General features: G+C 53.6%; 6 protein-coding genes across 6 annotated transcripts; 3 read left to right on the top strand and 3 right to left on the bottom strand.

The window, feature by feature from the left end:
- Positions 1-3,377: 3,377 nt before the first annotated feature.
- VE01_09685 (uncharacterized protein) lies at positions 3,378-8,933 on the bottom strand. Its single transcript, XM_018279097.2, has 5 exons — positions 8,458-8,933; positions 5,496-8,321; positions 4,332-5,421; positions 4,110-4,178; positions 3,378-3,923 (listed from the first exon to the last, which is right to left on the bottom strand). Exons 1-5 carry the CDS (start codon positions 8,770-8,772, stop codon positions 3,577-3,579), a joined length of 4,647 nt encoding a protein of 1,548 aa, XP_018126418.1. The 5' UTR covers positions 8,773-8,933; the 3' UTR covers positions 3,378-3,576.
- Positions 8,934-9,234: 301 nt separating this feature from the next.
- Positions 9,235-11,919, bottom strand: CBF1 (basic helix-loop-helix protein). Its single transcript, XM_018279096.2, has 3 exons — positions 11,626-11,919; positions 10,136-10,819; positions 9,235-10,084 (listed from the first exon to the last, which is right to left on the bottom strand). The coding sequence occupies exons 2-3, from the start codon at positions 10,728-10,730 to the stop codon at positions 9,765-9,767; spliced, it is 915 nt and encodes a 304-aa protein (XP_018126417.1). The 5' UTR covers positions 10,731-10,819; positions 11,626-11,919; the 3' UTR covers positions 9,235-9,764.
- A 436-nt stretch (positions 11,920-12,355) lies between these two features.
- On the top strand, positions 12,356-14,295 carry FYV10 (GID complex subunit containing RING finger motif). Its single transcript, XM_059464092.1, has 4 exons — positions 12,356-12,841; positions 12,897-13,436; positions 13,488-13,682; positions 13,733-14,295. Exons 1-4 carry the CDS (start codon positions 12,791-12,793, stop codon positions 14,168-14,170), a joined length of 1,224 nt encoding a protein of 407 aa, XP_059319343.1. The 5' UTR covers positions 12,356-12,790; the 3' UTR covers positions 14,171-14,295.
- Positions 14,231-14,999, bottom strand: VE01_09682 (uncharacterized protein). Its single transcript, XM_018279094.2, has 3 exons — positions 14,947-14,999; positions 14,794-14,889; positions 14,231-14,736 (listed from the first exon to the last, which is right to left on the bottom strand). Exons 1-3 carry the CDS (start codon positions 14,958-14,960, stop codon positions 14,568-14,570), a joined length of 279 nt encoding a protein of 92 aa, XP_018126415.1. The 5' UTR covers positions 14,961-14,999; the 3' UTR covers positions 14,231-14,567.
- A 102-nt stretch (positions 15,000-15,101) lies between these two features.
- Positions 15,102-16,835, top strand: VE01_09681 (uncharacterized protein; the record flags this gene model as incomplete). Its single annotated transcript, XM_018279093.2, has 2 exons — positions 15,102-15,756; positions 15,810-16,835. Exons 1-2 carry the CDS (start codon positions 15,322-15,324, stop codon positions 16,833-16,835), a joined length of 1,461 nt encoding a protein of 486 aa, XP_018126414.1. The 5' UTR covers positions 15,102-15,321.
- Positions 16,836-17,764: 929 nt separating this feature from the next.
- VE01_09680 (uncharacterized protein) lies at positions 17,765-18,727 on the top strand (the record flags this gene model as incomplete). The annotated part of the gene is made up of 1 exon (XM_018279092.2): positions 17,765-18,727. The coding sequence occupies exon 1, from the start codon at positions 17,888-17,890 to the stop codon at positions 18,725-18,727; it is 840 nt and encodes a 279-aa protein (XP_018126413.1). The 5' UTR covers positions 17,765-17,887.
- Positions 18,728-18,769: the final 42 nt, after the last annotated feature.

Raw genomic sequence — 18,769 nt, 5'->3', positions numbered from 1 at the left:
AGACGGTCAGAGAGAGACTGAGAGCAGCGAACAGCAAGCCCAATTGTGAGTCCCGTGCTCAGAAACGTATGCGAGCAACATCAGGACGGTGATGTTGGTTAGGCGATACGACGTCGGGTCCGAAAGGGCTCACAAGGGGATTGGAGGGAGGGGACGGTGGGATATGATGGGATGAGACAGCCGATCAAACCAGTGCCGAGAGCGAGGTGGGTGTACACAGCATTCTGCCGTGTGGTTTTATGTCCTAGACAGGACTCGGTCGCCATTCAAGACGTTTAAGACAGCGACGACGGCGGCGGCGACGGTTGAAGCCCGATTGGCGAGCCCACTATGTTTCTCCCCCGCCGCCCTAGGACGAGTAATGTCGACGCTGCCGCAGTGGTTTGCGTACCCTATCTCCATCCCATCTTTTGCACAGCCGTGTCTCATCCCAATCAATGTCTCAATCCCCCGCAAACCAAAACGGGAATAGAAACAAAGAAGGGAGAAACCCGGTATCTGAGACATCGCGCCAACGCCTTTCCTTTACAATACTGGCTCGAGCCCGATACGGAAGGGGCCAGGCGTGGTCGATTTGGGCGAAGGCCACGGGACAATAGGAGGCTTGACGTCAACTAGCGACCTCCTTACATGGCGCTTGCAGGAGAACGGGTATGTATTGATGGGCAAGCTGACTGAATGCGGACCTAATGCGGACCAGTTCGATCTGCGGCGCGATGGTCAGCTACAGCGCTGAACTATTGAAGGAGCTTATGCTCTATTTCCTTGCCTTGGCCCGCCTTGTCTCGCCCTGCCTTGATTGCAAGAGGCAAGGAGCTGGTTAGGGCAAGATAGTGTAAGTAGGCTGAAGTGGAGATCGCTGTAGGAACCCGCTGGTGCATCCCCGACGGTCATCTCCGCTTTCACGCAGCCACCTACAAGTAGCCCAGCTGCCCTCTCAGTCCTTGCCTACGTGCCGCGCCACGACCTTGCCTTGCTTCACCACCACTGTAGACGCTCCAACTGCAGCGTATGCCAGATACGGCAGATATGGCAGAGGCGATGCGCATGCCGCAGCCTTGCGCGCGCTGAGCTCTCCTTGCAGCGGCGATCAACCTTTTCTTAGCTAGTTCGCACAGTGCCGTTCGTGACCGCCGATACAAATACCGCCACATGCCGCAGAATAAATGAAAACGGCAAGAGTCGGACAGGGAAGTGGCAGGCCTCGACCACGGCTCTGGGTCGAGGGTGAAAGCGATATTCGCTCTGTCTTACGCTGTATTGAATTGAAAGTTGGCTTGACAGCGGTGTGCATGTGGCGCATAAGCGTGTATGTATGTACGAACGTAGACAGTGCCGTGCCACAGACAGCGCATCCAACTCCTCGAGGATTAGAACCGGTGGGGAAAGCATGTTGGATGTTCCTGCCGTTGGTGCTATCGTAGTCGTTGTCGTCGTCGCCGATGTTGACCGTCCCCGGATCCATTTTAGTACACCATCATCCCCATCAAGCCTATCCCACTCCTCTGCATCCTCAATATTTCCCCGGTATTGCCGTATCCCTCCCTTATCCTAGCTCCTCCCAACTCGCTATAAAGTACTACAAATATCCTAGCGCATCCAAGCAATGCCTAAATCTCCAGATCGAGCACCAAGCATCCCCCGCCCAAGCTAGTACTCGGTCGCTAGTCCCGATGTCAATTCCTCGCTGACAGACTAGGCACGCAAATCCGGTAGCGTACCGGTAGCGTATCGGGAAGTGGATGAGTGGTGGGTCGCGCACTGCACGAACAGCGCGCATCCCTCACCGGCATGCTTGTCCCGGCGAGTGCCCGGCGAGCCGTAATCCGCGGGCGAGACCAAGGCCGATGAGATGGGGGTGATGTAAGGTCTCGGCGCGGCGGGAGGTGGGCGGCAAGCGCAAGAGCCTCCGTGCTTCCGCGAGAGTCAGGAGAGGGGGACTATTGATGTGCGCTGCTAGGGCGAGTCAGTAGTGTTCATGTCTCTGAGCTTGACAGGCTACCTGGCCTTCCGACTCCCTACTGTCTGAGTCCCCATTCTAGTATCCCAGCTGGACTCCCACCAGTTTGCCTATCCATTCCAGCGACTGTGTCTCCAGTGCCAAATGCAGGCTCACCCCACCATCCACTTGCGCCATTGAACGGAACCAGACCTACCCGCAGACACTAATCTGATCTTTCTCAGACTGCTTGCTGCATGATCTCCAATGTCTCTCGCGAACCTGATTTTTCCCAAGCCTCTTGCATGATCTCCATGTCGTCCACAACCTGATTTCATCTAGGCCTCTTGCGTTATCTCCATGTCTCTCACCAACCTGATTTCCCCCAAACCTCCTGCATGATTTTCATGCCTCTCACTTACCAACCTGCTCCCCCCCCCCAAGCCTCCTGCATGATCTCCAGTCTCTTACCAACCTGCTCTCGCCCAGAGCGACTTGCTGATCTCCCCCAGGCCACTTACATGATCTCCAAGCCTCTCACAACCTGATCTCGCAAGCGACATGCTTAATCTCCCCCAGTCCACCTGCATGATCTCCATGCCTCGCCTCGCCTCCCCTCGCACCACACCTGATCTCCCCCAGGAATCCCGCATCATCTCCTCCCTCCCCCCCTTCCCCCTCGCATGATGCGCGCAAGGTTGCCGGCATCTCCATCCCCTTTCAATAGTCTGCCCACGGCACTCCCTCCACACGTGCATGCCTCGCTGCACTCGCCATCGCATCGGGCCTCTCAGTCACCGAAGCGGCGGCGTGCAGGACGTAAGGGGGTGGTGGGACGTTGGATCGGAGAGTGCAGGGGGGGTGGAGATCGGGGTTTCTATTTGGGTCCTGAGGGTGCGTGATCGGGTTGGGGGTTAAGCGCTTTTTGGTGTATGGGGTGGTGGTGTGGTTGGGTGGTGGAGGGGATGGGGGGAAGTAAGGGGGCGGGGGGAGGGAGGTATGTTATGGGGAGGGAGATGGGAGTGGTGGGAATTGCGTGTCGCGGCAGGATTGTCTCGGGCTCGTGCGAGCTGATGCTGCTGGATGCGATGGAGTGTCATGGGATGGTTGGGTGATGGTGTTTATATTTTCTTCTGTGCGTTTTTATCTTCTGCATTTTATGATTTCCAGAGTTAGAGATCGGTATTAGAGGCACTGTTCGACGCGGTATGGCATCTTAGGCTCGTGCGATCCGGCCCGATGCTGTTGGAAGCGATGGAGTATTACGAGATGGTTGGGTATTGTTGATATTTCTTCGATGCGTTTTTATCTTCTGCATTTCTTATATCCAAATATGTTGGTGGGAATGGTAATTCTCCTCGATCTCTCGATCCAAGGTATGCCGCCGATGTCTTCGTACGAGCTGATGCTGTTGGGAATCACAAAGCGCAACGAGATGGTTGGTTATTCTTTCTATTCCTTCCCTACTTTTTATCTCCTGCATTTCTGATATCCAATTTCTCGTATTATTTACACACGCTCCCGCCCTGTCCTCTTCTCCCGCCCCCACGCCGAATCGGCGATCAATGCAAGATATTCTCTCCTATCTTCTAATTCCCCGAATATTTCTCCTGTACTACACTAGCACTACACACCCCTCACTTCCTCGCCGCCCCCTCCGCAGTCTCCAGTAGCCCCGCCTCGCGTACAAGCTCGTAGAACAGCCCCTTTTGCTCAATCAGCTTAGCAGGCTCGTCGAACTCGCGTACCCTTCCCCCTTCCAGCACAACAATACGGTCCGAGTCAAGGATAGTGTTGATGCGATGCGCGATTGTGATGATGGTGCGGCTGCTGAACTCGGTCGTTCGCAGCGTCGCCTGTAGCAGCGCATCGGTCTCGACATCGACAGCGGCCGTCGCCTCGTCCAGCACAAGGATGTTAGTCGGCGTTAGCAGCGCGCGCGCCAGCGAGATGAGTTGTCGCTGTCCTTGCGAGAGGTTCGATCCTGAATTCCGCGTTAGCTGGGTGGTCGCACAGGATTGTTTGGGTGGGAGGGGGGGTGGCGGGTGTGCCGCGGCGCTGCCGCGGACAGCATGTGAAGTGCGGTATTTGACGGCCGCGTGCATTCACTGACTGGGAAGGATGGGATGGGGACGGGGACGGGAGGAATGGGGGGGGTGGTTAAACATACCTCCTTCGTGGATCTTGGCTTCAAGGCCGCCAGTCATGGTGGCGACATGGTCCTTTAGTCGCGCATGGTCTGTCTTACCGTCAGCAAGTGTTACGTACGATACATACCCCTCTCTTGTGCGACCTGTGCGACGCCGGATCGTCCGACGAGAAACGGGCGTCTCGTCGGCTCACGGGGCCGCGCGGGGAGCACCAAAACGGGGAGCGGCAGGATGTGACTTACCCAATACGCTCCATAACTCAGTGTCGTCGTGCACGCCGCCAGGATCAAGGTTGTCGCGAACAGAGCCCTCGAATAGCGCTGCGTCCTGTGGGATGATAGCCAAACGCCTTCGCAGGTCCAGTAGTCCAAGTTGCGAGGTGTCCAGGTCGTCAATGTTGATATTTCCTTCTGCCGCCTCAATAATGCGGAAGAGCGCAAGGGTGAGACTGGACTTTCCAGCACCCGTGCGTCCGACAACACCAATCTTCTCGTGCGGCTTGATATTCAAGGTCACATTCTTGAGCACAAGGTCCAAGCCCTCGCGGTACCTCGTGCTGTAGTTGTCGAACTCGACGGCACCCTGAGCGGGCCAGCTGATCGGCACCCGCTTCTTGTGGAAGACCTCTGGTGCTTCGCTCGGCAGGTTCGCGTACTCGAGCACGCGTTCCACAGACACGATGTTCGTCTCAACCTCGACTGTCTGACGCACGATCCAGTTGAGCGACTGTGTGATCTGGAGCGCGTACGACATGGCCAGTCCTACGAGACCTGCATCTGGTCCGTCTCCAGATGACACAGCAATGATCGCGAAAGTCGCGGCACCGAGGATGATAAGGGAGCCGAGGAATTCAAGGCGGACGGCCAACCATCTGTTTGCGTTGATGGAGGGGAAGTAAGCCCTGAGGTTGGCATCCACGCGCCACTCGTTCTCCATAGTGAAGCGCTCTTGCTGACCATACGCTCTGATAGTTGAAATACCTCCGAGGGACTCCTGGAAGTGGGCATAGATGGGACTCTTACTGGTGCTGTCGAGACGCTTAAGTTCTCTCGATGTGCGCAGGTAGTATCGCTGCACCCACATGTACACGGCACCAAGCGGGATGATGACTGCAATGAAAGCGGGGGTGGCTGCTGAGATAACTACAAGTGTGAATATGGCACGAGCAGCATTTACGAACAACATGTTGAACGTCCGCGCCAACACCTCATCGACACGGTAGATGTCACTAGAGAAGCGGTTCAGAATTCTACCAGCGGGGGTCGTATCAAAGAAGCTCATGGGCGACCGGAAGATGGCATGAGCCATTCTCTCGTGTAGTTTTCTCGAAGCCTGTAAAAATATGATGTTAGCTCTATACTCTTGTAGTTCGGATGTCATCAATCGTGACCAGTCCCTTCACATACCTCAATAGAACAGAAAATCCACAAGATCAAAGTCTGCACCACAACCAGCAACGCCGACCCAATACCAAACGAGAAATAGACACCCAAATACATCCCCGTATCTCTATTCTCCGCATTCTTGCTGTTATAATCTGCCCAGTTCTTAAGCCACACATTAGCCGCAACCTGCGCCGTCTGCGCACCAACCAAGGTGATCAGGTAGATGGCGACGGCAACGAGGTTGGCTGTCTTCGCGTACTCCTTATAGACGTTCCACTTCACCTTACCCTGCTCCGCAAACTCCTTCGTCTGCCTCGTGCGGGTGGTAGGCTCTTCCTCGTCGCGGATCTTGCCTCTGGTGTCTCTCATAGTTGCCGCACTCGCGCGACGCAGTGTGCCGTCGCTGCCAGCGCGTCTTTTAACCTTCGATGGCGACGAGCGGATCGGTTGGAGAGTAGTAAGGCGTTCTTGGGCTTCCTCGGCGGCATCTTGGTCCTCATCGTTTGTGGTTCGGTCCACGACCGTGGAGGATTCGCTGGTGCTGTCATAGCTGGATTCGACTTCGTTTGCTGCCTGTGTGCTGACGCTCTTGATCAGGTTGGCGATATCTCCCTTCATAGCGATGAGTTGCGAGTAAGTTCCGCGCTCGATGATGCTACCGTCTCTGATCAGGGCGATGAAATCGGCCTCCATCAACACGGGAATCGAGTTCGTGGCGAGGATACGGGTCTTTCCGGCAAGTAGTCCAGTGGCGCCAAACACCTGGTCGATGATATGGCGACCGACGTGCTGATCAACGGCTGAGAGGCAGTCATCAAGGAGGTAAACATCCGCGCGTGCATAGACAGCTCTTGCGAGAGTAAGACGGGCCTTCTGGCCACCACTCAGGGAAATACCACGTTCGCCGACTTCGGTGTTGTCTCCATCGGGGAGCTGTGCGAAATCTTCCAAAAGCGCACATGCCTTGACCGTCCTATCGTAGAAAGCTGGGTCCCATCGGTGACCGAAAACAATATTATCCTTTACAGTCGCATTCATAACCCAAGGTTGTTGGGCAACATATGCAATCGAACCATGAACAGTAACTTCACCACCGACCTTATACAAGTCTCCGAGGATACTCTGGAGGAAGGACGATTTGCCAGATCCGACTCTGCCGACAATGCAGCTGAGCTCGCCCTTGCAGGCGCTGAAGGTGATGTTTTGGAGGGCAGTCTTTCCCTCATGGCGATCCCACGAGAAGGTACCATCGCGGATACGGATTGTCTCCTCGCCGAGCTCTTCGACGGCAGGTAGCGCAAGGACGGCGCTTTCCTGGAGCTCCTCGGCAGTGAAGAATGACGTCAGACGTCCAACTGCGACAGAGGCTTCGATGATAGATGTGATAACCATTGGCAGGATAGCCAATGGGAATGTGAGCAGGTTGAACAGAGTCAGAGCTGGGAAGACAATATCGATCGTCAATGGCTTATCCTGGGTGAGAACGAAGACTGCAAAAGTCGAGCAGGACACGAGGAAAGGAGTTGTCGACCAGGTGAAGTTGGCAAAGGCCTGGGCAGCACCAATCTTGCGGAGTGTCTTCAATTCCTGCTCGTTTCTGACGTAGTTCAGCTTGTTCATGAACGCGGATCCCCAGGCGTAAAGCTTAATGCTCTTCATGTTGTTGACGATCTCAGCGATCAAGCGCGTTCTCGAATCCTTGTTCTTCATCTGCTTCTTCTGTAGGGTCTTCATGAGACGGGCGAGGAAACCATTGATAGGAATCATGAAGATCATGGCGGCTACACCGGCGAACATAGAGAATCCAACGAGTTGGTAGAGAGAGATCATGCAGAGCGTAATCTGGTATGGTGCGGACCACAGCTGCTGACCGTATTGGGTCAAATCTTGTAATCTCTGCGTATCAACAGCCATGTAGTTGACAATATCTCCAGTAGATTTGCTTGCGCGCCCCTCGTTGGATAGCTTGAGAGACTTGCCGTAAATCTTCGCAGTCAAGGCGGTCTTAATACGCATTCCCGTCTCAAAAGATCGCTGGAAATATTGGTGAAGAGCTAAGGTTTGTCCGATAGACACGGCGAACATGCCCAAGGCAATAGCAACACCCTTGATAACTGGCTGGGGGGTGGAGGTCTTGTAGGACCCAACATAGACGATCAGGAGACGCAGTAGCTGAGGCTGAACGAAAGCCAGCGAATCGCTTACAATCTTGAAGATAGAGCCACGGAAATAGGGTCCGCTGAAGCTGTGGAACATTGCCATCCACAGGGACGGATTCTTCCTGTGCTTCAACTCGTAGTTCCAAGACTTTTCGAAAGAGCTTCCGGTCGATTTTGTAGTATCTCTCTTGGCCAAGTTCCAGAGGTCGTCCTCGGTCAAATACTCCTTGTATCCGTATCTCATCAACGGCGTCATCCAGCCGAAAGTAAGGATCGAGAAAACCGTCGCGTATTCCACCGGACACTCATCCTCATCGCCCAGAGCATCATAAGAGCTCATGCGTTTCTGCACCAACCACTCCAGCGCAAACTCAACAATCGAGAGTCCCAATCCCACACAGTACGTAACGAAGTATGGCAAAGATTTGCTGTAAATCTGCTGCGAAACCAGCGACCGGAGCTTGACGCTAAACGCGATGATGAGGAGAAGCCAGTAGAAAAGGACGACGCCGTTCGGGTTGCGAAGTCGAGTATGCTCGAGCCATTGGATCTGGAATATAACGCCGAGAGATATGATTGTGAGTACGCTGGTCCAGAAGCGGAAGTCGCCGGCCCAGACGTCTCGATAGCTTATGACTTGGATGATTAATTGAGCGAGTACCGTGGCCGCGATCGCAATAATAAGGACCTATTATTGCAGAACCGTCAGCAAGAAGCTCAATACTCATATATCATATACGAGGCTCCAGGTCCAATTGGTGACTCCCCAGTCCCCCAACCGCCTCCAGAATTGCCGTGCGGGCCCAAATCACAATCCAACATACCTGCTTTGTCCAAAAGTGCAAATCCCTCTTAACATCCTGTTCCCTCTTCCTCGACAAATACCATATCGCCGCCGCACCAAACAGTATACCATACACCGCCACCGACGAGACCCAAACATCCATAAAGCACGGCGTGAAGTCATATCGGAACGGGCTCAACGGCCCCCAGCCCTCCTCATTCCCACATAACGGCTGAAGTCTCTCCTTCGTCGCAGTCAGATATCCCTTCCCGAGCGCGCCGATCTCGTTGTGTAAGCCCGAGAAGGAGCCAGACGCCAGGATGCGCTGGGTCGTCGGCGAGTCGGAGCCCAGCATTGCGGAACCAGACCAGCTTCTCGCTTCTTGGTCGTACAAAGAAGCAACTGTTCGCCTGTCTGTCGTGTGAAGCCGCGAAGGGGGAGTGTGTTTATAGGTTCATGTCGTTGGGGGGAGGGAGAAAAATAAGACGTCAGGGAATAGGCAGGCAAGGTAGCTTGGTAAGCCGGGGCGCGGACGTGGTGGAGAAGAAGAAGCTTGGGGACTTTTGGGATTGGGGCTAGTGGAGTGAGGGAAGTCGTGGGTGGTGATTGGGTGGGGGTATGCAGGCGCCACGCGGTGGGGTGGGGAAGGGTTTGTAAGAGGAATGCGATGGACGTCGAGATGTTCCGTCTCATGCATTTTACTGCATTTACTTGAGACCAGAGATACAATTTGTCTTACAGGTTTAAATCGTAAATAAATTAAATTAAAAAGTTGTATGGCGGAATAATTTTTGTATTTAATCTGGTGATAATTGGTCCTTGGTTGAATATTATGGGTGGTTACCGCATTGTCACTATAATAAATTGTAGGGAATTTAGTTATGAAGTCATCAAATATTTTTTATGAGAACAACAACTGCCGCCATTCTCTAGTACCGTACGCAACGACCGCGGTACATAGGTTATATCAAGTGCTTTAGCAATATGGCCATAGAAAGGTCTCTGTCGTCTAAAGTTCTCGCGTCCAAACGTCAGAACCAGATAGCCATCCCTTCCCTAACCTGATAATCCGCAGAAACCCCCTACAGCTACAGCGACCCCCGATCCACTGCAGAAAAACCAATCCCCGACGTCAAACACACAAGGATTTAGTAAGAATGTAAAGAATAATTTAAAAAGAGTAGCACAGTAACAGACACGCCTAAAATGAGATTCGAAAAAGGTTCGGATCCCCCTCTCCCAGAATCAGGGTATCATCATCCTTTTCAGAGCCCCCGAGGGTTGAGTTGAACATTGCATCGTGAAGTCTTGACCAAGCCGCCCATTTTGGAGGATGTCGTGATACGTTTAACTCTCGGCAGCGTCTTCCTTCTTCGGGGCTAAGCCTGCACTTTGGCACGTCTTCTTCCAGGTCTCCACCTCGCGCCATGCCCTCTCGCACTCTGCCTTCAGCTTGTCGTTACTTGCGCTGAGCTCGGCGATGGCCTGCTCGGTCAGGAGTTTCTCCAAAGTCCACTTCTCGATGTTTTGGTCTTCGTTCTCCTTGAGCTGAGTAATGAACGATACTGCGCGTTGCAGGATCGAGCCCTTGTTCTTTTCGCATCCGGGCACAATCTTTGCTAACTCGTTGATACCCTCATTAATGGTCTCACGCCTACGGCGCTCAACTGTGTTATTGTCAGCTAGTTGTTCCGACTATCCTTGAATGAATAACTTACCCTCTTTATGGTTATCTTTCCTGACCTTGTGCCACTCTTCCGAACCAACAGCAGGCTTTGATCCGCTCCCTTGCCTGCCAGTACCAGCAGTGGAGTTGTCCATATAGCTTTCATTTTGCTGGCTGGTATCCATAAATGAATCCTGGTTCGCGTCGCCTTCCGAGCCTTGGGTTTGGAATTGGACACCAGTTGGCTGCGGGATAGTCATAGTTGGGTAGATGCCGAGTGCTGCCGCAGCAGTGGATGTGGCGTTGGCATGCTCAGAGCTACCGTTCTGGTTCTCGAGACTTTGGTCTTGCAGATTACTGTATTCCTGTAACGACTCGACGCCAGCATTTCCTTCGTGCTGGGCGTCTAGAAAGGCATTGGCGGACTGGTCAGAGCCATCGTTCTTCTGAGCATTCTGAAATGAGCGCTTGGAACCGGGACGCCTCGAGGCATCAGCTGACCCGTCCTGGTCGGTCACATCGCGCTTCCGCTTCTGATTCGTAGAGCCAAGGAGATCGTCTCCTCCCGAGTTGTTTCGCACAGCATTGGCTACCTCTTGCAATCCCGAGTGATCGAAATCCGCCTGGTCGGCCATCTCAATTGACATTTGGCGGCTAGTGACGCTTCTACGCGTTATGATTCGTGTGAATGGAAGGTGTGGGGGCGTTGGACGTTGTATGTATGTATGTCTGAACCCTCGGCGTAAGTTAGTAAATGCTGAAATTAAGTATGCGTGTGCATGTGCAGCAGCAGGGCTGCATGTGCATCTGACTTTGGCTAGGAGGTGGTGACGTGTCTGACATCTGCGTTACAAAGGAAATCTTGTGGAAAGAGAGAAGGATGCGTGCTTCCACTGGGACGATGCGGAAGGTAAAATACCCGGCAACGATTTTGCTCAGGTCCTTCAACGGGGAAAACGCCTTCTCTTCTTTTACAGGATGGCAGCAATGAGGACCGCACGTGTCAATGCATAGTGTAGTTCCACAAGGGAACACAAATCAGAGCTATGACAGATGGCTCTGGCGCTGTACATCGTCTTGATCTCGGTGCCACTCTCGTCCCCTTTTGTAGACGTCCCCCTGGAACGAGAGCTGAGCTAGACAAGCAATTGATTCCAAGCAAACACAAGAAAACAATTGTTTGACCAGCCTCGCAATAAATAAATGCGGAAAACCGACCACTCGTCAGGTTACGCTGGGCCTGAGAGTCACCAGGACGCGCGCGCGACAGCGACCAAACGATACAAGCACGGGAAGTGTAACTGGAAAAGGAAGGAAGGAAGCAGGCAAGCAAGTAACACAAGATCTAGTCCAATCAATCCTTGAATATGACAGGGCGATGTGGTGTCGTGTATATAAACACACGCACACACGCGTCCGGATTGGAGAAGATAATAATAAAGCGCGCGGTAGAAGTCGCGATAGACAACGGACGGCGCAGAGTGAGGGAGTGATCGAGAATTGAAGTATCGCAAAGTAAGTATATTGATATATTGCACATACCTGATTCTGATTGATAATATCACCTGATCTGATCGCTTGTTGAGTTTCTGACAGTTGGGGGGGACCTGGACCACGTCCTTCTCGGTAATAGGACTAACGGTAATCACGTTGTTTGTCGCGTGAAGAAAGGGCGAAAGAGAGGAGCAAAAAGAATTTGAAAATCAAGAATATATAATTCTTAATCGGGCAATAAGGTGGTTTAAGAAGAAGAAGATAGGATTTGGACCAGTTGAAGTGTTATAACGAGAATCTTTGAATTGGATGGGCCTACGCCGTGTTCTCGTGATGTGGGTGAAGGAGGAGGAATCCAAAAGGTTGCACGTGTCGGCGGGTCACCTGCCTTTAAAGAGGGAATGTCGAGAATCTCGCTAGCTCGTGATCGTTGACGCTAGACGATGATTGGTGCACATGACGAAGCCAGAAGTTCGACCCGAAATCGCGATGGGGGGCAGAATGGATGTGATTGGTTGGGATAAGCGGGCGGTGAACAGGGTCGACACCCTCACTTACTTTACAGAGGACCTTCACCCAAGGGAAGAGAGAAAGAGGCTGGTAGCCATAGGCTGGTGAGTGGCCAAGTCTGAGAAAGGCTGGCAACCAAAACATGATGGAGGTGGGATGAGATGGGGCAGAATGTGTATTTACAGTCTACCGTAGTCAATAGTCGATAGTTCAATATACCATACAAAAGTGCCTCATAAGTATCTCTACACGTGAATTGAGCTGTAATCTACAAGACGTTACCCCTCTTCCAAGTATCCAACGCGTGATCACGTTAGCCTCTCTATGCCACACACAAAAATCACTGGTATCCTATTACAGGCCGGGCAAATATGCTCCCAAGGTTCAAGGAAGCAAGTACGTGAGACATCGTTATCGCTGTTTCGCTGTGTAGAAGCGCCGATGAAGGAGTTCTGTTGACTTCTTGCCCGCGGAGGGAGGGGGATAGCGGCTGGGTACGAGTACGGTACGGCGAGTATGGCGAGTATGGCAAGTACGGTGCCGTACAGTACAGTCCAGTCATCCTTCGGCTCGGAGCTTCACAGTCCCGCGATGCGATACGGCAACGATAACGCTGCACAGGGATTAGAGGCGGCCACCAGGGCTACAGATGGCTTCGAAGTGACTTCACTGCTGTCTGACAAGCACAACCAGCAGCGCAGCAATGGCGGACCACACAGCTTCGAAGCTCAATCCAGATACCCATCTGATCCTGGTACATATAAACACACCCTCAAATTGCTAAGGTAGAAAGCTAATGACGAGAAAAGGACCAGCAGCTATTACGTCTTCCCTATGAGTTGCTGAGGAAGAATTTCAAGGTTGCCCAGCTCTCGGTGGAAAGAGACAGCACTGCCGTCAAACAGAGCCTCAAAGATACTGCACAGGCATGTCTCAACAACTCGTCGACCCCGGACGAGGTTCTCAAGAACCTCGACTCCATGATAGCTCGTATGCGAGGTCTGAAACGGAAATTGGCGGCGTGTGCGGAGGAAGAGAAGAGACTGCAGAGCCATTCTCAGGCCCGGGTAAGGCACCTTGGAGAACTGTATTCTATGCAGAGCCTGGACGACGTCAAATATGAAGCATGGAGTCGGACACGACTTGACCGCCTACTTGTAGACTACATGCTACGGAATGGTTACGTCCAGAGTGCTACGGCGTTAGCGCAGGAAAAACAGATCGAAGAGCTTGTGGATACTGGGACGTTTATGCAGATGGGCAAGATCAGAGACAGTTTGCGGAATGGAAGGGTTAATGAGGTTCTGGCTTGGTGCACGGAGAACAAGAAGGAGCTGCGTCGTATGGGTGTGAGTACAAAAAAGCATGACATAACGTCGACATATACTAACAGATTACAGAGCAAACTCGAGTTCATGGTTCGCTTTCAGCAGTATATTGAGTTGGTGAGGACACGGGATCAGGCAAAGCTACAGGATGCTATTGTTCATGCCAAGAAATATCTTCTTCCCTCCAAGGATCTCTATCCTTCGGAAGTAAAGCAGGCCGCAGGGTTGTTGGCATTCCCACCCGAAGCCGGGTTGGCGATATACACCGTAAGCATCCCCATTACCTTCTTACCTTCCTTCACTAACCCCCAACACAGAATCTGTATGCGGCACACCGTTGGGAGGATCTTGCTAAGCTATTCATGGAAACTCACAACACCCTCTTATCTATCCCAGCCGTCCCACTGCTCCATATTGCGCTTTCAGCAGGCTTGTCAGCGCTCAAAACCCCTTCTTGCCACTCATCACACTTGTCTTCATCAGCATCCCCATCATCTTCGTCTTCTATCACAAGCTCTGTCTGTCCAATATGCAGCACAGAGCTGAACGCACTGGCCCGAAATGTTCCATACGCAAATCACACCAGCAGTCGTGTCGATCCTGACGCTGTATTACTTCCCAACTCACGAGTATACGGGAGAGCGAAACTCGAAGACTATAGTCGGAAAGCTGGGCTTGACAAGGGGTTTGTAAAGGATTTAACTACGGGGATGGTGTTCGAGATAGCAAACGCTAAGAAAGTGTATATATCTTAGGTGAGGAGCCTAAGGGTGTTGGGAGGAGTATAGGAAAGACTGTATAGCGAGGATTTTTGTATGGTATCAATTATGAGCGTTTTCACACTGAAGTAAGATCTTGAACCAATTCGAAGGGTTACTGCCATTCAATTCTATCCAGAATGGGACGGGATGGCCAACAGCATTTGTATGATGGACCCATCCCCCGACCAATACCCCAACGTGTACCAGACCAGATATCAATGCACATTCCAGTCAGTAGTTCGTTTGTAGTTCGTAATCGGCTCTCCGGAGATGTCAACAACGTCACAGAAACAGCACACAGTTTCGTCAATTGGTGTTTTTATGCCATCTCCAATCTCTATGTCTGACCCAGGTCGCCTATATGTACAATGACCCTCCAACAACAACCCGCTCAATGATGTCCCTCCCCATGTCCAGCCTCGTGGTGATGGTCGTCCTGTAAGAAGAAGTGCTCGTACGCGCAGTATGCCGTGAATGCCACCGTCGCGATGCCCAATCCGGGGAAGCTGCCTCTGAATCGCTTAAGCCTGGTGAAAGGGCCGTTGTATCTCCATGCCTCTCTGAATCGTAGTCAGCAATCCATTCCCAGGTAATTGATACGTGGTTCCTTGGCTTACCTGCGTGCCCATGGGTCTCCCCTCCTGTCTCCAGCTGCGGCCGCGAAGGCCTTTGGGTCGAAGCCCGTGAGGTTGGGCCGCGCTGCCCTTCGAACACTGCGACGCCAATTGTTAAATCCATCCCTCATAAATAGCGGTAGTAATCATCCATACCTTGTAGGATACATTGCGAAAGCTGTAATGGCCCGGATTCGCTATGATTGCATGACAGTACTGCGATATGGACGGCAATCCTGACATTGCCGCCAAAACCAGTTAAATAAGCGAGCGCGGCTATCGCTGGTTCGCGCTCCACGCTTCACCGTAGGCCCAACCTCAAGCTTCCAACTAGAAACCCCAAGCTTTTCTTCTCCTCAACCACACTACGAATCAATCTCGAATATCGCGCCCCAGCAAACTTCTCCGAGCTCCACGTCGCGTAACACAACAATCCCATTCGGCATTCCCAGGTTGCGCCTAACGCTCCGCCCATGAACGCCGTCCGGATCTCGCGACTCTCCTCCTCGATCCAAAGTTCACACCGACGAGATGGGCCCACCGATGCAGCGATTCGGCGGTGGCCCTAACAGCATGGCGCACTACCAGCAGTACCCGCCTCACTCGCAGGGCCACGCGACGGGGCTTCCGCCGCCGACGCTGGGCGGGAACCCAGCCTTCATGAACCCTAATAGCAATATCAACCCGTTCGCGGTGAATGGGAATGCCCTCAGTCTGACGCAGGGATTTGGCGGTGCGGGTGGTGGGATGGGAGGCGGGGGTGGGACGGGGCTGGCGAGCCATGCGGCGCAGATTTCGTTCGCGCATGGGGCGGCGCTGCAGCAGTCGGCTCATGGGGGGATTAATGAGCAGGGGGGGAGGGGGGTGGTGAATAAGGGCAGGATACGGGAGGTTTGGAAGCATAATTTGGCGGAGGAGATGGATACGTTGAGGAGGCTTGTGGATAGGTATCCGTATATATCTATGGTTAGTTTCGTCGGGGACGGAGGTGTGTGGATGTGGTTGCTAACGTGGAACAGGATACGGAGTTTCCAGGAGTAGTGGCGCGACCGATGGGCTCGTTTAGGGGGAAGAGCGACTACCATTACCAAACACTGAGGACCAATGTCGACCTCCTCAAGCTCATACAACTAGGCATCACCCTGTTCACCGAAGACGGCGACACGACACCCGCACGACCCCAGTCCTCGGACTCTGGGATAGACATGAGCCTGCCCGGCTCGCGGAAATATGGTACCGGCGCGGCGACGCTGCCGTGTACATGGCAATTCAACTTCCGCTTCTCTCTCAAAGACGACATGTACTCTCAAGGCTCGATCGACTCCCTCCAACAAGCCGGGATCGACTTCCCCGCCCTCGAGCGCGACGGCATCGACCCCTTCGACTTCGGCGCTCTCCTCATCAGCTCGGGCATGGTGTGCGACGAGGACGTGAAATGGATCTCCTTCCACGGCGGCTACGACTTCGGGTACCTCACCAAGCTGATGATCTGCCAGCCGCTCCTGGACGACGAAGTCGAGTTCGAGATCCTGATGAAGAAGTTCTTCCCCTCCATCTACGACGTAAAGTACCTCGTCAAACAATCCATCGCCCAGCACGCCAGCGGCCAAGTCACCCCCGCCGACGCCTCAACCCTCGAGGTCCTGCAGAAATTCGAAACAAAACCCTCCCTCGAAGTCCTCGCGGAAGCCCTAAAAGTCAAGCGCCAAGGTCCCGCGCACCAAGGCGGCTCAGACGCCCTGCTCACGGGCAAGGTGTTCTTCCAAGTTCGGGACCGTCTCTGGAACGGCGAGATCCCGGATGAGCATCTCAGCAAGGTGTGGGGGCTGGGGAACCCGGATGCGGGCGCGCAGGCGTATAATGCGAATGCGGCGGAGGCGGGGCAGAATGGGACGTACGCGGATGGGGTGCCGAGCACGCCGAATAATACGCATGCGAATATGGTGACGACTCCTGCGCCGGCGACGAGCGCGTCGACGGGGGCGGGGTCGATGACTCCCGGTGGGGGTGGGGGGGTGTTTGGGGCGTTTCAGTTTGGGAAGTAGAGGGATGGCGCAAGTGGGGGGAGAGAGGGATTAGGATTAGAGATATGTTGGGCACATAAAACGGCTGAGCTTATTCTTTTTTTTTTGCGGCATTTGACTGGACGTCTGGTGGGGGGATGGGGGCAGGTAGTGGGGGGTTTTGTTCGTTGTATGGAATGTATGGGGAGATGGAGTTTGTGTGCGCGCTCTTGGGGACGCGGGTAGGGGGGCTTGTCTTTGTATGAGGAGCTGGGCGGGGCGTTTTGAGGGATGGTTTTTATAATTTTTTCTCGAATGGAATGGGGATCGCGTTTTTGATAGGGTGCGACTGTAGTATAGTATGGGATGGTAGAGGCGGTGTCTGGATGGAGGGCAATCCGATCTTACTTTCGACTACTTGAATTGTGCCTGTTGATGGTTACGTAGGAATCGACGAGAGCCATGTTGTAACTCCATTACTCATTACACATACTTTGTAGCTCCCGAAAGTTTATGCAATGGCCATGTATAACATATAATGTTTACAGAAACTATAATTAAAATACATGGGACTATTCACCAGGTCAGTCTCGCCCTGAAAAGGTCGTATTTTGAGTGTAAGGTGTACACACGCGCGATAATCGAGGGATATCAGAATCTCGGCATTGAACAAGCTATGACGTAGCCCTCGCACTCGCAAGGTACACCTCAGTCTCTGTTCCAACATTATTCAGCATCTTGATAAAAGCGTGCCCCAAAACTCATCTCTATCTTATTATAGGACATAACAAAATAACTACTGTATATAACAGGGTTGTCTACCCTCGGCTCCAATTGCGTGCTGCATGTATTAGCCAGTAGAGCAGCTAAGCTCCGATCAATGATGCCACCCCGCATGCATGACCTAAGCTGCTTCGACAAGTGATAAATAAGCCTGTGAGACAATGACGATCGATCCCTCGATTTAACTACTACATCTCTTCATCTCACCTCCTTCACCCATTAACCATTAACCCATTCCCACCATCAAACCCACAACATCCAACCCCTCGAACTCAACAACCCAATCCAAACCCACCCCACCAACCACCACAATGCCACCACACATCCTCCTCCTCGGCGCCCACGGCAAAATCGCCCTCCAACTCCTCCCCCTCCTCCTCACTCGCTCCTGGTCCGTAACGGCTCTAATCCGCGACCCCTCCCAAACCGCCGCCATCCTCGCCACTAAACCCCCCAGCGCGACCGGCACATTGGACGTCCTCGTCGACTCCCTCGACGCCATCCGCACCACCGCAGACGCCACGCGGGTCCTCGACAAATCGCGCGCTGACTGGGTCGTCTGGGCCGCCGGTGCGGGGGGGAAGGGAGGCGCGGATAGGACGAATGCCGTGGATCGGGATGCGGCGATTGCGTTTGCAAGGGCGGCGGCGGGGGAGGGGAGGGTGAAGAAGTTTCTGCTTATTTCGGCGTTGAGCGTGAGGAGGCATGCGGCGCCGTGGTGGAGTAAGGAGGCTGCGGAGAAGGTGAAGAAGGCGGCGGATTCGTTGGCGGTTTATTCGGCTGCTAAGTTGGAGGCGGATGAGGTGTTGACTGTTGTTGGCGAGGAGAGGAGGAGGGAGGATAAGGGGTTTAGTTATATTATTTTGAGGCCGGGGACGTTGACGGATGGGGAGGCGACGGGGAGGGTGGAGTTTGGGAGGACGGAGGGGCCGGGGAAGGTGGCTAGGGGGGATGTGGCGGCGGTTGCGGCGGAGGTGTTGGGGAGGGAGGGGGCGAATGGATGGTACGATCTGTTGGGGGGGGAGGGGAAGGTGGAGGAGGAGGTGGAGAGGGTGGTGAGGGAGGGGGTGGATGCGAGGGAGGGGGAGAGTGTTGAGGAGATGAAGGGGGCGCTGGAGAGGGCGATTGCGAGGGAGGAGGTGAAAGCCTGAATTGGGGGGGGGGGGGGGTGGGGAGCGGGGGGGGGGGGGTGG

Source organism: Pseudogymnoascus verrucosus (genome assembly GCF_001662655.1).
Source record: "Pseudogymnoascus verrucosus strain UAMH 10579 unplaced genomic scaffold scaffold_58, whole genome shotgun sequence".
Classification (NCBI taxonomy): Eukaryota; Fungi; Ascomycota; class Leotiomycetes; order Thelebolales; family Thelebolaceae; genus Pseudogymnoascus; species Pseudogymnoascus verrucosus.
Note: the sequence above shows the minus strand (reverse complement) of the source record. Positions and strands in the feature narration are given on the sequence as shown.